The sequence below is a fragment of the Emydura macquarii genome, unplaced genomic scaffold, assembly GCF_026122565.2.
Source record: "Emydura macquarii macquarii isolate MOO-44397 ecotype Brisbane River unplaced genomic scaffold, CSIRO-AGI_Emac_v2 contig_1253, whole genome shotgun sequence".
Classification (NCBI taxonomy): domain Eukaryota; kingdom Metazoa; phylum Chordata; order Testudines; family Chelidae; genus Emydura; species Emydura macquarii.
The window spans coordinates 77,683,640-77,696,497 of record NW_027131390.1 but is presented as its reverse complement, the minus strand read 5'-3'; the positions used below and the strand labels follow the sequence as shown (position 1 = coordinate 77,696,497).

Below are 12,858 nucleotides of genomic sequence, written 5' to 3'. Positions count from 1 at the left end.
ACAATAAAGACGTAGCCTTAGTACACTGTCTCTAGCTTAGGTATAGGCACACTTGTAGCTGGAGGTGCAATTCCCAGCTCGAGGAGACATACCCTTGCCAGAGTGCTAAAAACAGAGCGTAGCTGCAGCAGTGTGAGTAATGGGAGGGGCTAGTCACTCAGAGTACATACCTAGTATCTTAGACAAGTAATTTTGGGATGACTAGCCCCTCCCACCACTCATGCAGTCATGGTTAGGCTCTATTTTTAGCCTGCTAACTCAGAGATAGTGTGGAAATGTCTCCTCGAGCTGGGAATCACACGCCTAGCTCCAAACGTAGACATCCCTGAGACAGTCAGGGAACCTGTAGAAATACCGTATGAATCATAGAATTCTGGAAGATTAGGGTTGTAAGGGACCACAGGAGGTCATCTGGTCCAACCCCCTGCTCAAAGCAGGACCAACCCCAACTAAATCATCCCAGCCAGGGCTTTGTCAAACTGCACCTTAAAAACCTCTAAGGATGGAGATTCCACCACCTCCCTAGGTAATCCATTCAAGTGCTTCACCATCCTCCTAGTGACATTTTTTTCCCTAATATCCAACCTAGACCTCCCCCACCACACCTTGAGACCATTGCTTCTAGATCTGTTGTTTACTACCACTGAGAACAGCCTATCTCCATCCTCCCTAGAACCCCCTTTCAGGTAGTTGAAGGCTGCTATCAAATCCCCCCTCATTCTTCTCTTCTGCAGACTAAACAAGCCTTGTTCCCTCAGTCTCTCCTAATAAGTCATGCTCCAGGCCCCTAATAATTTTGTTGCCCTCCTCTGGACTCTCTCCAATTCGTCCACATCCTTTCTGTGGTGGGGGGGCCCAAAACTGAACACAGTACTCCAAATGTGGCCACACCAGTGCCAAATAGAGGGGAATAATCATGTCCCTCAATCTGCTGGCAGTCCTACTACTAATGCAGCCCAATATGCCATTAGCCTTCTTGGCAATAAGGACACACTGTTGACTCATATCCAGATTCTTATCCACTGTAACCCCCAGGTCTTTTTCTGCAGAACTGCTGCCTAGCCAGTCGGTCCCCATCTGTAGCAGTGCATGGGATTCTTGCGTCCTAAGTGCAGGACTCTGCAATTGTCCTTGTTGAATCTCATCAGGCTTTTTTTGGCCCAATCCTCCAATTTGTCTAGGTCACACTGTGTCCTATCCCTACCCTCCAGCATATCTACCACACCCCCAGCTTAGTGTTGTCTGCAAACTTGCTGAGGGTGCAGTCTACCCCATCCTCCACATCACTAATGATCCTCCAGAGTTCCCTCAGGCTAACAATACAGTTTGTAACTATATCTAGACAGTACCACAAAAAGTGCCATGAAATTTTCGGGGACATGAGTACAAAGATAACTTCATGACCACCTTTGATTAATTTATTCACTGATGGGAAAAATTTTGCATTCAGGTAATTGCTAAGCAAATTTTGAAGATTTGAATTTCTTCTTGGATGTTTTGCACAGCTCTTAATTATGGTTAGGAGATATAGGAGCAGTTGTAAAGTCTACACTGCTATTCTGTCTTAATTTACAAATTACTATAAAATCGATACTAGTGGGCAAATACAAATACTATAGCAATGCGGGCCACATTCTCATCAGCAGAGAATTTAGCCGACTATAATGATATATTATTTGTATTTGCCTATTAGCATTGATTTTATAATAATTCATAAATCAAGACAGAATAGCAGTGTAGCTTTTTCAAGCCCAGCAGACTGTTTTATCTCCCTCTCCTCCTGCCCCTCACTTCCCTGAAATAAACTTTCTACTGGTGCTTTGTAGTTTAGAGTATAGCTACTTTCCTTTACAATCAATTATGCTTCATAAAAGAAGAAGAATATCAGTATTGTAGCTAATTCTCTCTTGCAAATTAACTGAACAAAATACCAGCCATGAAAATTAAAACTGTAAAAAGCTCAGATAATTATATCCCTATCATATTTGCAACATGTGTGTGTAGTTTGCAGGTTAATGCAGTAATAAAGTTCCTTGATGTGCTTCTAGCATAATTAAGCAAAGCTTTCTAATCAGAATTTCAAACATTCACCCACAGCTTATATATCTCTAAATCACATTGCAGATTCAAAGATATGGGTTCCATATAAACATACTGAATCTGACTTAATTAACATTCCTTTTTATGATACCATCTCACCTTAACAAACAAACGTTTATTCTGTATAAAGGGCCAAATTCTGTTTGGCTTCCTGAAGTGAAGTCCCATTCAAATTCATGAGTCTACTCACCTGAGAAAGTGAACAGGATTTTGCTCTCAAAGTGTTACATTTAGTTGAATTATAGTTTGTCCCTGAAATTGGTAATTTAGTTATCCATTCATGGATGTACTGATGAAAATCAGCATTGCAGCTTTCCATATAAACAAGACATTTTGTGCATGGACTGATAAAGTAACATCTTTTAGAAATACATTCTAACACATGGCTGAGGAGTGATATATAACCTTTTTATAATTTTGGTTCTAGAAACTGCAACTTCAGGAAAAGGAAACATGCATACTTTGTCAAAAGAAAGTTTATCCAATGGAATGTCTAGTTGTCGACAAACAAATATTTCATAAATCATGTTTCCGATGTCACCACTGCAGCAGTAAATTAAGGTAAGAAGGAACTACCAATTCGTTCATAGAAAATCTGCTTTTGAGGTGCAAGTACCACTGTAATTGGCATCCCTGTAGCAGACAGAGCTTTGAATCAGAAGTCAAGAGAACTGAGAGCTTTTCCAGGCAAGAAAGTCTAAAGTCAATAGGAATTTTTCCCTTTCCTTCATTTGGAGCAGGATCCAGGTCTGAATAAACATGAACATAAATAAATCCTGTCATCCAAGAAAAGAACTGAGTGTGCTACTAGAGAACTGTAGAGAAGCTTGGACTGTACTGCATGTTTTCCATCTGTTCTGTAGGAAAATAAATGAAGGACTTCACTCTCCAAGGCTACCATATACAGTGGCAACTGTCATGAACATTTAAAAGGCATTAACTTAAAATGCTAAGGATCATTCCTCTTGGCAGCTTAACTTTCTTTCGTTAAGTTTAGTCCATTTATTGTAAAGTGTTTCTATAGCTGTAGGGAATAATAATCCATTTACAGTAATAAAAATAATTAAAAAAATAAAGTGAGGTTCTTGCTACCAAAAATACTATTCAAACTTTTAGTTTTTACAATACATAAAGTTGCCAATACTGAAGCCCCTTTTTTTGGAAGAACAATACATTAAAATTAAAAGTAAATTTTATTGTCTTTGCTAAAATATGTGTAAAGATATTTATAGAAATGTAATTTATGAGTTCTTATAATGTCAACTAAAAAAGTCCTACAAAAAGTGCAAACTACGTCAAATTACAATGAATGAATGAATGAATATAAACAAATAATACAAGTATGTAGGGACAAAATTAGAAAGGCCAAGGCACAAAACAAGATTAAATTAGCTAGAGAAATAAAGGGTAATAAGAAAACATTCTACAAATACATTAGAAGCAAGGAGGAAGACTAAGGACAGCATAGGCCCATTACTCAGTCCTGGAAGATGGGAGAGATTCCAGAGGAGTGGAAAAGGGCAAATATAGTGCCAATCTATAAAAAGGTATATCTTGACATCAGTAAGACTTTTGATACTGTCTCACATGACCTTCTCATAAACAAACTAGGGAAATATAGCTTAAATGGAGCTACTATAAGGTGGATGCATAGCTAGTTGGAAAACTGTTCCCAGAGAGTAGTTATCAGTGGTTCACAGTCAAGCTGCAAGGACATATCCCCCAGGTATCAGTTCTGAGTCTGGTTTTGTTCAATATTTTCATCAGTGATTAAATAATGGCAGAGATAGAGAGTTAAATTATAACATTTGTGGATGATACCAAGCTGAGGGGGGTTGCAAGTGCTTTGGAGGATAGGATTAAAGTTCAAAATGATCTGGAAAAACTGGAGAAATGGTCTGAAGTAAATAGGATGAATTCAATAAGGACAAATGCAAAGTACTCCACTTAGGAAGGAACAATCAGTTGAATACGTACAAAATGGGAAATGATTGCCTAGAAAGGAATACTGCGGAAAAGGATTGGGGGGTTATAGTGGATCACAAGCTAAATATGAATCAACAGTGTAACACTGTTGCAAAAAAAAAGCAAACATCATTCTGGGATGTATTAGAGGAGTGTTGTAAGCAAGACACAAGAAGTAATTCTCCACTATACTCCACGCTGATTAGGCCTCATCTGGAGTCACATGTCCAGATCTGGGTGGTAAATTTCAGGAAAAATGTGGATAAATTGGAGCAAATCCAGAGAAGAGCAACAAAAATGATTAAAGGTCTAGAAAAAATGATCTATGAGGGAAGATTGAAAAAATTGGATTTGTTTAGTCTGGAGAGGACTGATGGGGACATGAAGTTTTCAAGTACATAAAAGGTTGTTACGAAGAAGAGAGAGAAAAATTGTTCATGTTAACTTCTGAAGATAGGACAAGAGGCAATGGGCTTAAATTGGAGCAAGGGCGGTTTAGATTGGACATTAGGAAAAACTTCCTAATTGTCAGGGAAGTTAAGCAAAGCACTGGAATAAATTGCATAGGGAGGTTGTGGAATCTCCATCACTGGAGATTTTTAAGAGTAGGTTAGACAGACACCTGTCAGGGATAGTCTAGAGATAATGCTTGGGTCCTGCCTTGAATGCAGGGGACTGGACTAGAAGACCTCTCGAAGTTCCTTCCAGTCCCCCAAGTCTATGAAACAATGTTCTTGATAGATTTATAGATGCTATCAAACAAATTTTCTTCCATTTGACAGCTTGGGAAATTATGCAGCTCTCCATGGACAAATGTACTGTAAACCCCATTTTAAGCAGCTTTTCAAGTCTAAAGGAAATTATGATGAAGGTTTTGGACACAAGCAACATAAAGAATTATGGAGTTCCAAAGACCAAAGAAGCTCAATTGACAATGTTCATGCTGAAGAGGTAAATCCAAGTAATGAGACAACTATCAAATCTAAGCTTAATACAGAAATTGAAACAGACTTGCATTCAGATATTCAATATGGGTATTCTGAAACATTGGATGACAATTTGAAAAGATCTACAGAAAGAGGCAAATTAAAAGTTACATGGCCTCCTTCTACAGATGATATGATACCCCAAAAAACATTTTCTATTGAAGAAGAGGTTAAAATGAATAAGCCAAAGTGGCCCCCAGAAGGTTTTGCACAAGAAGTCTCCAGTACATACACAAATAAACCTCTGGGCAATAAAAATGACCCTCAAATAGAAAATATCCATACTGATCTGAGAGAGAAAGAAGAGCGAAGGGAAGGTGACATTGTTGACTCACAACAAAATCAACAGTCATCTTTTAGTTCTGTGTCTGAGAGGGAAGAAGCTACAAATATCAATGAAGCAAAGATAACTGAAGCAGGCAGTAAGGAAAAAGATGAAAAAAATGAGAATGTGGAAGATAAGGTGAATGAAATAGAGGGATCAGAGAATAGGAAGGAAAGTGGAAAGGATGTTAATGAACATAATGTGGTTGTGCAGAGTGCTGAAAAGGAGCAAGATGAAAAATGTAATGAATCTGGTGGTGTAGAAGTTTCACAGGTTACTAACACAGACAAGGAGACAGTACTAGATAATCATAAAGAGTTCAATGTGAGTAATAATAATAATAATTATACAACTTCTTCACACTTGAACATTTGTAGGCAGGAAACCTCTCTCTCAGTTATACCTAACCCAGTAACAAAATTAAGCCATGCAAATCACACCATGTTTGACTATTCATTTGAAAAGCTAGAACTTCATGGTAAACCTGAATTTCAAGAAAGCTATTCTAGAGATGTTGTAACCGTTGCACTTGAAAAACAAAACTCCAAAGATAAAAATACTGTTACCTCATATAGTCTTGTTCAAATTAATACAGATGACACTTGTCAAAAACCTTGTACCAGCAACGTATTAGTTTTAAAGGAAACCACTAATACAACATTCCCTTTTGATACCAAGTTGCTAAACATTGGGGAAGAACCAGAAAATGACAATAGGTTAAATACTATTTTATGTGATAATGTGAAAAAACCTTCCTTTCCTGAAAAAGATTACATGTTTTTAGACTTTGATCTGTTAAATTCTGTAGACATAACTAAAAATGCTTCCAGTCCATATTCTAAAGAACATGGGAATTCTGATATGGAACTAAATGATATTAGTATCTGTCAAGAAGGTGAAATAATGGAACTATCAGCAAATGGCTCAAGCACAAGTTTAGATTTACTGAGCTCAAGATATATAGCTGTTCCATCATCTCAAGGAGATAAAATCAAGTCTGAGCATCTTACTGTAGAAGAGCAAATCAAAAGAAATAGATGCTATGATGAAAATGAATAAAATAATTAAATGATCAGCTAAAATTGTCACTCACAAAGTATGTGGTAAAATATTATTTATGTCTACAATTAGTGGATTAGGCATTTCTGTAATCATTATTCTACAGCACTTCTTGAGAAACTTAATATACAGAGATTATATATGAATGTTTATTTGTATTATATATCACCAATTCATATTTTATTTTTGCTTAAATTACCTTTCAGTCAATGGAGTGGCAAAAAAATATGATTTTTTTTCCAGTTCAGATGAAAATGATTTGTATTCTTACAATTCTGTATGCTGTAGGCAATATTTTAACAATATGACTATCTTGCTGATACATGAATCAATTCAACATTGCTCTTTATCATTTGTAATGAACTAAGTAGTAAAGCACCTGGTGTGCAGAAGAATGAGGAAAAATATTTCTACAACTTTTTTTTTCATGTATTGTTATTTCTATAAGTAAGTAAGCTGTTTTGCCATGATAAATTATGTACATTTGTTTTGTTAGTTTATATTAGAAAAAAATTTTTTCTAGCAACATCATGAAGTACTTGGTTAAATAATTGAATAGAGGCCACAACCAGTGAGCAAATAGTAATGGATATTATATCATTTTGCTGTCTACCTGGAATTTTGATGTCCCTTCAAAGCTTTGAGATGTGTACTGCACGTTATGTTGCATGACAGCAAAAAAAAGGTGTGTAAAATTATAGAGGAAATAGCATGAGGAAGAACATCAAGGGTAGAACTGGGACAATATTAAAGATGTGGGAAAACAAGGGAATAAAACAGAGGTTATTTTACTAAATTATTCAAAAATTATTTTAAACAAACTCCTCAGTTTCAGATTTAAAACAGTACAATCTTATTCAGATTTAGCACTTTTTATCCTTAACGCTTTTATGGCATAGTATGTTTTTGCTATCTTAACATTATTATAGCTTGCATGAAACAGCAACACATCATTTAACTGTTGACAATGCATAATAAAAAAGCACTTTACAAAATCTATCTTTTGAATATTTTTTAAATCTACTTTTTCTAAAACAATTGTGAAATTATTCAGACTGTAATCATTTTAATTTAAGAGGAGATTTGTCACAGTGAATGTGGAAAAATCTCTGGATAGTTTTGAACACCAAAATATGGTGTTCAAAACTATCAGTTTCTGCAAGCACTGGTCCACACCCTATGCTATGAAATGGTGGTGATCACTTGGAGTAATTTCCAAGTAGAACAGGTAGCCAATTTCCTACATAAATTACAAATGCTTAAGCAGCATACTCCTACCACAAAACTATCGTGCTGGGGTAGCAGCAAAAGATATCTCCAGGAATACAGCACATTACCCAAATGTGGGGCTGTGATTGTGCATATGTTGAGGGAATCTCCCATCTGAAGTTACACACTATATATGTCTCTCACTACCCCCAAACTATGCTTATGAAATGTAGGAAACCCCATTTAAGTGTAATTAGCTTGCTGCATGAAAGGAGATACTATGGTGATAGCTGGCCTTATATAAATGTTGGTGGATGGAGATAGCTTGTGGACCATGCTGAAAGGCCAAACCACTAATAGGGAAGTATAGGTAATACAGTAAGGGAGCAAGCCACACATCTGAGGTGAAATCCTGGTTCCATTCAAGTCAATGGCAAAACTCCCAATGACTTCAACAGAGCCTGGATTTCCCCCCAGAAGTGGGAAGCCTAGAGCTGCAGTGGATGCCCAGTGATTTAGAAGATAGTTGCAGACATTACAGAACCTCAGCCTACAATGATTTTAGGTCATATTTACTGCCTCTTCAACAGGCAGCCTGGTGCACATAATTGACAGGGTGATGTGGTGCTACTTATGTCTATTCACAGATCTTTCCAAGTAAATTCTCCCCTTCCAGATAGTTTTTCATCGGAGAGAATATATCATGCAGTTTGTTTATTCTTCCTATTCCCAAAACGTTCTTAATACATTTCTACTACTTGTGGGCCACCTCCTGAGTTTCTAACTCAGTTTCAACTCAGGCAAACTCTTGTAGAATAAATTTCATTAAAGTTTGCCTGAAAAAAAATGAATAAAAAAACCCTCGGAATTTAGCCATGTTATTTTAAAATGCTTTTTAGCAGAGTATTTTGAAGTTCTGGTGTGATTATGGTAAACTATAAAAAATAGGATATTTGTAAATTTAATTGGATTATTGCACTTATTTTTTGCTTTCTGAGTTGATGACATTAGTGTTATATCAACAACATTTTTTCCTAAGACAACAAAAATATTTCTCAGGAGATACAGACCTTGAATTTAATTCAATTAGAATTTTCCCTTTGAGTCATTTTGTCTAAAATATGTTTATCTTTAAATGAACTGAACTTTTAAAATTTGCCTTTTCTAAAACTAATGATTTTGTACAAACAATTTAAATACACTTTCTTGAAATGTCCCATCTTAGCAAGGTGTGAAATGTTTGATCAGGCCAGCAGGGGAAAGACAACACCTGGAGTCCTGAAAGGAGGGGGAATTACAGGGATGAGCTCAGTTGTTTTAGGGCCCAACTCCTGTCCAGAATGCATATCAAGATTGTGCCTGGGTGAGACATGGAGCAAGGGAAGAGGAGAGATATTCCACCTCTCCCTTCTGCTTTTGTCTGGTCTCTGGTGGGGAAGGCAGAATTTATTCTCTTGTGCTCTTCCCCTCCCGCTTTGCAGGATGTGATGCCCTCAGAGTAAGTGGCAGCCTTCTGCTGCTGCTCTGCTCTGCCTGCCCTATAATGGAGTTATAGTTTGAACGATGTTTCCAAGATGCTGTGGGTCTGAGTGATCGCTAGTTTTTGGGATCAGGAAGGAATTATTCCCCTCAGAGAAAGGCTGATGAGACGTTTGTTGGGTTTTTTCACCTCTCTCTCAGCATCCCAGAAGCCTGGTTTAAGGTTAATGAGACATAAGAACAGTGATTAAAAGTTGTAAATTTATAAGTGGAATTCATAATTTAGTCACCACTAGCTGCTGGTGTCCTGTACAGTTGAGAGGTTCTCTGGGGTTGGTTCCCAGAGGTAATCATGACTGAGAGACCCAGGAGATGTCCTGGAGACAATGAAGCAAGAAGGGGAGACCTTTAGTTTTCATAGATTAAGGTACCTTTCATGAATACCCACATTACCCTTTGCCATGGGAGAATGAGAAGATTCAGGGGTGAGCTGACTCCTAATTAGTCCAAGGAAGCCAACTCTGAATATTGGTTATTTGGCACAAGGCCATTTAACACTGCACTGGACCCAAATACATATTGTGGGATGTGTGAGGAGTGAAGGGGAGGGGAAAGGTAGAGATTAGCCATTAAATCCAAAAAAGAAAAGTTAATAAAGTTTCAGCCTTCTGCTTTAAAATCCATCCTTGTGCCTGTGTTTCATTCTCCTACATGTCCTGATCAATTACTTTGGCCTGGTCTACACTTGACAATGGAGGTCGACGTAACGCCTCTTATGTCGACCCCTAAAGTATGCGTCTCCACTGGCACGTCAGTTCCGCCAACCTAAATCACAATAAAATTTAACTTAATAAAACCACCTCCGCAACTGGCGTAGTGCTGACATCGAATTCAGTGGGTTGAATGAGCATCAGTATAGGCAGAACGCAATGTAAATCAACATCATTGGCCTCTGGGAGATATCCCATAGTGCTCATTCTGACCACTCTGCACATTTGCACTCTGCTGCACTGTGGCCACGTAAATGGGAATAACTCTTCCCCGCAAGCTCTGGGAAATTTTGAATTCCCAATTCTTGTTTGGTCAGCATGGAGAGAGCTTGCCAGCACAACTGGTCATGGCGACTGCATGCCCCAAATGCGCTCTAGCCTGGAGCCGACCTGAGGTCTTGGATCTCATCAGTCTGTGCGGCAAAGAGTCTGTTCTGGCTCAACTCTGAGCCAGCAAAAGAAATTTGGATATCTACAAGAAGATATCTCGCGGCATGTTGGAGAAGGGGCACAACAGGGACACTCAGCAGTGCCGCGTTAAGATCAAAGAGCTGAGGCAGGCTTATCAGAAAACTAGGGAAACTCACAGCCATTCTGGCTCCTCTCCCAAAACATGCCGATTTTATGAGGAGCTGCATGCAGTTCTCAGCAGAGACCTCGCCACTATGCCACCACGCAGCATTGATACCTCTGGGGAATCCAAGTCCAGGATGAATGAGGACGAGTCCGTGTACGAGGAGGAGGATGAGGAGAACAGGGAGCAGACGAGGGTGGTATCCCTTCTCCCGGAAAATCAGGAGCTGTTTTCAATACAGGAGCAGCCCACCCACACGCAGGAAACCGTGACTGACCGGGATGCTGGGGAAGGCACATCTGGTGAGTATGTGCTGCAAATTGCATGTTTTTGGTTATATTCCCCTGTCCATAATCTTGTACCAGTGGGAAAAAGTGGTGTGTGTGGCAGTGGGGCTGTGCTTCCTCGTACTTGGTGTGCTTAAGCACTGGGTTCACGCCAGAAAGGATTATTTATGTCCACAGGGATGCTCCGAGAATCCTTCATGCATATCTCCAGGAAGCTTTCATACAGGTACTCTGCAATCCATTGGAGAAGGTTTCTTGGGAGGGCAACCTTATTTCTCCCACCATGGTAGGAGACTTTCCCCTGCCATTCTGTTATTAATTGTGCAGGCATCACCACAGAACAGCGCATAGCAGCATAAGGGCCAGGCCTGTTGCCAGATGCTTGCAGCAAATCCTCCCTTTCCACCTCTGTGATCCTCAGCAGGCTGATATCACTCATGGTTACCTAGGGAAGATGGCGCACATTTACAGTAGGCAACCAAGAAAGTTTTTTAAAGTGTTTGTTATTGCACACCCAGGGATGGTTTCTTGGTTCAGCACAGCTCAAGTCCCTAAGCAGGACGTTGTTGGTATGGCCCTTGGCCATCCGCAAATGGGTTCCCATTTTTTAACTCCAGAGATGGTTAACCCGTACCTACTCTTTCTTCTGCCTGTTAAAAGCCTTCACCCTTTCTTCTGCCTGTTAAAAGCCTGATCAGTTGGGAGCCCCACATCCATGCTGCTCTAGGGAGCATGGACCTGTGCAACATGAGCCCTGGGGATTTCACTAACACAGATGTACTCGCCCCTTGCTTACCATGGCTGGAACAGCACTCCAATCCCTGCAATAGTCAAGCAATGGAAAGTGGTTGTACCCTTCTCTTGGGAATGTTCAGGGGACTTATTTTTACATTTTAACATTGCTTTTCATCCATGGGATGAGTTAACAACGGGTACCTTATGCTTTGCTTCCCTCACACTGGACAACTTCACCTTCAACACACCATCGACTCATACTCCTGCAGAGTGCCTGTTGCAGATAAGAAAGCAAAAAACCAAACAAACCCGGGATGACATGTTTAATGAGCTAATGAACGCCTCTGGCTGCTGACACAGAGCTAAGAGCGTGGAGGATTTTGTTATCTGACAAACTGAACATGGACATGGACAACAGGAAGGCAACACAGCAGTATGAGCATTCAGCATGAGAAGAGATGCTGCGTATAATGCGAGATCAGTCAGACATGTTGAGGTGTCTGGTTGAGCTTCAGGAAACTCAGCGGCAAGAGAGACTCCCTCTACAGCCCCTACAAAACTCTGAGTTAATGCAGTCTTTCCCAGCCCCCACCCCAAAGCGATCTAGGAGGAGGTTGAGCAGGGTGCAGTATGTGCTGCACTCCTCGCCGGTTGAGGCGAGCAGAAAGAGGTGACGGCCCCTTTAAGGAGTGGGGATGTGTGATTCTTTCCTGTGTGCACAGCAAAATGGGCTCTGCACCCCTGGCCCCACAAAATGCATGTGGCAAATTCCATTCTGTTCCATTTCCCCCCTATATGAAGGATCACCAATAAAGAAAGTACTGCTTTCCAATTCATTGCTCTTTATTTATTTATTGATAAAAAGGGAATAAAAGGAGGGGAAGTGGGGGGGGGATGGATCAGAGGAGGGAGGGGAGGATTGTGGGGAAAAACATACTGCTTCACATTTCATTACTGTTTGTTTATTGATAAGAAGGGAATAAAGGGAGGCAGAATGGAACGGTGGGTGAGGGCGGGGGGAGAACTGTCTTGGTGGGGGATGGGTAGGGGATGCGAAGTGAAAGCACAGCACAGATAAGCAACGCACATTACTGTTGTGTCCTGTGGCAAAAGCGGTTTTTCAGTGCTTCCCTGAGGCATAGCGCTCTGCAGTTGGCTCTCAGCGTTTCAGTGGCATCAGGCTGGCTGAAAAGTTTTAGCAGCCAATCTGCCGCCACCACCCAACCCACTGGGAACTTCTCCCCCTTTATCTCACAGACATTATGGAGCACACAGCATGCAGAGATAACTATTGGGATGTTTTTTTCACTGAAGTCTAACCTAGTGAGCAGACTCGCTAGCATGCTTTTAAACATCCAAATACACTTTC

General features: G+C 39.9%; 2 protein-coding genes across 5 annotated transcripts in view; both read left to right on the top strand.

Annotated features, from left to right (window-relative positions):
• Positions 1 to 7,430, top strand: part of XIRP2 (xin actin binding repeat containing 2) — a 142,858-nt gene extending 135,428 nt beyond the window's left edge. For 3 of the 4 annotated variants that reach the window (XM_067549304.1, XM_067549305.1, XM_067549306.1), the window contains 2 exons: positions 2,528 to 2,661; positions 4,848 to 4,985. In XM_067549304.1, the coding sequence (XP_067405405.1) occupies positions 2,528 to 2,622 (95 nt within the window). In that variant the 3' untranslated portion in view covers positions 2,623 to 2,661; positions 4,848 to 4,985. Of the gene's footprint in view, positions 1 to 2,527; positions 2,662 to 4,847 lie in introns of all 4 variants that reach the window. The other variant, XM_067549307.1, reaches the window with a different exon arrangement.
• Positions 7,431 to 10,145: 2,715 nt separating this feature from the next.
• LOC137154176 (zinc finger and SCAN domain-containing protein 29-like) lies at positions 10,146 to 12,285 on the top strand. Its single transcript, XM_067549873.1, has 2 exons — positions 10,146 to 10,769; positions 11,759 to 12,285. Exons 1-2 carry the CDS (start codon positions 10,388 to 10,390, stop codon positions 11,842 to 11,844), a joined length of 468 nt encoding a protein of 155 aa, XP_067405974.1. The 5' UTR covers positions 10,146 to 10,387; the 3' UTR covers positions 11,845 to 12,285.
• Positions 12,286 to 12,858: the final 573 nt, after the last annotated feature.

Coding starts and splice junctions, on each gene's coding strand:
- LOC137154176 (XM_067549873.1), top strand. CDS start 10,388: ATGTTGGAGAAGGGGCACAACAGGGACACTCAGCAGTGCCGCGTTAAG. Junction 10,770..11,758: donor TGCTGGGGAAGGCACATCTG/GTGAGTATGTGC, acceptor ATACTCCTGCAG/AGTGCCTGTTGCAGATAAGA.